The sequence below is a fragment of the Electrophorus electricus genome, chromosome 4 (assembly GCF_013358815.1).
Source record: "Electrophorus electricus isolate fEleEle1 chromosome 4, fEleEle1.pri, whole genome shotgun sequence".
Taxonomy (NCBI): domain Eukaryota; kingdom Metazoa; phylum Chordata; class Actinopteri; order Gymnotiformes; family Gymnotidae; genus Electrophorus; species Electrophorus electricus.
In genome coordinates this window covers 4,821,477-4,823,976 of record NC_049538.1, presented here as the reverse complement: position 1 = coordinate 4,823,976, position 2,500 = coordinate 4,821,477, and the positions used below count along the sequence as shown (strand labels likewise).

Sequence of the window (2,500 nt, the reverse complement as noted above, 5' to 3'; positions counted from 1 at the left end):
AGCAGCAGGGCGACCATCTCTAGGTAGCCCAGGTGTGCGTGCACGCACAGTATGGGGGCGTTGTTCATCACCTCTGTGCGGTAGTTCACATTAGCTCCTCCTAGAATGAGTAGGCGAGACACCTAGGAGAGTAAAGGAAGGAGAAACAGAGAGGGGAGATTGAGGTGGAGCAGAGGGGAAAAATCCAGTCCTGGGAACCCCAGCCAGATGATGTTTTTGTTCTGATCCAACCCACTACTTATATGTCAGTTACCTGGTTACCTGATTCATGTGTATGAGGCGTAGGACCACCACAATCACCTGTACTGGCTGGAAACACCGACCCTGATGGTGGGTGTGTAGAGGTGAAACAGTGACCCTTCGACCCTGATGGTGGGTGTGTAGAGGTGAAACAGTGACCCTTCGACCCTGATGTTGGGTGTGTAGAGGTCAAACAGTGACCCTTCGACCCTGATGGTGGGTGTGTAGAGGTCAAACAGTGACCCTTCTACCCTGATGTTGGGTGTGTAGAGGTGAAACAGTGACCCTTCTACCTTGATGTTGGGTGTGTAGAGGTGAAACAGTGACCCTTCTACCTTGATGTTGGGTGTGTAGAGGTTGCGCAGAGATGCCAGAGCAGTAGACAGCCCCTCTGCACTGTACGACACCCAGAGACCCTGGAGCACGGATGAAGAAACCCCGACCTTCTTACTCAGGCCCTGTTGGACAATAATAGTAGGCCCTCTGTCAGACCATGGTAAAGCATGACAAGTGTGTGTGTGTGTGTGTGTGTGTGTGTGTGTGTGTGTGCACCTTGAAGATGTGTGCTTTGAGGATGTGGTGTCCAAGCTCTATGGTCTGCTGTCTGTTTAGTTTGCCCTCCTGACGTGAAAACCAGAAGGCGAGCAGTGTGTGTCCACTCCTACAGGATACAGCACACACACACACACACACACACACACACACACACACACACACACACACACACACTCTCCCAGCTTCACACCATCGCCCTCGCTTTGCAAACACTCCTCACTCTGTACTTGTCACAAACAAAGTGTTTCCAACCCACTTAAGGGATATTTACATACAGTTTAGAATGTTTTCAGTATACTAGAACTACAGGAATTACAGAAAAACTACAGTCCCATAATGCTCAGGTCCTTTCTAAATCTAACTCACTCACAACTTGCCCCCGGAGCCCAGGCACTGTGCAGGGCTGCCCCTGACGTATGAGCAGGGCAGACAGAGAGAGAGCTGAATCAGGTGGGTTAAAGCAGCTGGAACCAGGTCACCGATGTAGCGCATTGACCCCATGTCCCCCTAGTGGACAGCCTGTTAAACATTTCTGAGGGAGGGCATGAATCACAAGCTGGGTCTGCCTCTGAAAACGGACTCCTCCCACCTTGACCTCTCACCCTCTGATGGCCACGAACACCCCAACCCCCCATCCCACGCCCTCTGACCTGGGGTCGCAGAGAAACTTGGTCTTCTCGCCGTCCTCTCTCCAGATCAGCCACTCGCGGAAGGAGGGGTGGGCGAACATGCGCGTGCCGTCGCGCCTGCGCACCAGGAAGGACGCCAGGTGCTCGGCGCGTTGCTGGAAGTCCTCCCAGTCAAGGGCGGAGCCGCGCACGACACCGGCGTTCACCGCGCCGAAAGCCTGCTCGTCCGTCAGCGGGTGCAGGGACGCCACGGCCACGTTGAGCAGCGGCAGGGCGCGGTCGAACGAGGACTGCGTAGGGAAGCGCATGTTCAGCTGCAGCAGGTACACCTCCGCCAGGCTCACGGGTACCACCTGAACACACAAACACACAACAGTTTACGTCCCCAGGCAGCTTGGACAAAATCAGACAGATCACAACCAGTCCTCAAAGAAATTGTTTAAAACTCTTAGCGGATGACTTTCCTAGTATAGCACTAGATCCGAAACAACAGGTCATGATAACCTTATTCCAAGCTGCGCCAACCTCTGTGCCGGGCTGTGCCATGCTACCTTCTACAGCAGTTAACCTTGATATGAGGCTAACACGTTAACCGCCACACTAAGCTACGCTAACCTACCTTCACGCTAGACTATGCTAATCCCCACACTAGCCCTCTAGGCCAGGCTATGCTAACATTCACACCAGACTATGCTAATCTCCACGCCAGGCTATGCTAGCCTCTACACCACACTACGCTAACGCCGCTCGGTGAAGCCTCGCCTCCCACCTTGTAGCTGGAGCTCTTGAGTACCAGGTAGCCCTTCTCGATGAGGTCCAAGGTGAGCTTCAGGTAGAGGAAGGAGCCACGGCTGAGGCCTTTCAGGTGCGCACTGAGCTTCGAGAAGGCGGCGTTGTCCAGCCTGCCGTTGAGTGCAACGTTGTTCTGGATCTCCTGGCTGGACTGCAGGCGGTGCAAGATGTAGTTCTGCAGGTCCGAGTCCACGGAGTCGCCCTCCTCCAGGCGGTCCAGGGAGATGCGGTGGAAGGGCAGAGGAAGGGTCACATCCTGAAGGGGAGGAGGAGAGATGCCGACG

General features: G+C 54.5%; 1 protein-coding gene across 5 annotated transcripts in view; it reads right to left on the bottom strand.

Moving 5' to 3' along the window:
* tanc2a (tetratricopeptide repeat, ankyrin repeat and coiled-coil containing 2a) overlaps window positions 1–2,500 on the bottom strand; it is a 99,312-nt gene that overhangs the window by 10,939 nt on the left and 85,873 nt on the right. For all 5 annotated transcript variants that reach the window (XM_027021821.2, XM_027021822.2, XM_035525340.1 and 2 more), the window contains 5 exons: window positions 2,194–2,472; window positions 1,446–1,777; window positions 793–901; window positions 576–698; window positions 1–122 (listed from right to left, as the gene is read on the bottom strand). The exon at window positions 1–122 is cut by the window's left edge and continues 115 nt beyond it. In XM_027021821.2, coding sequence (XP_026877622.2) covers window positions 1–122; window positions 576–698; window positions 793–901; window positions 1,446–1,777; window positions 2,194–2,472 — 965 coding nt within the window. The remainder of the gene's footprint in view (window positions 123–575; window positions 699–792; window positions 902–1,445; window positions 1,778–2,193; window positions 2,473–2,500) is intronic.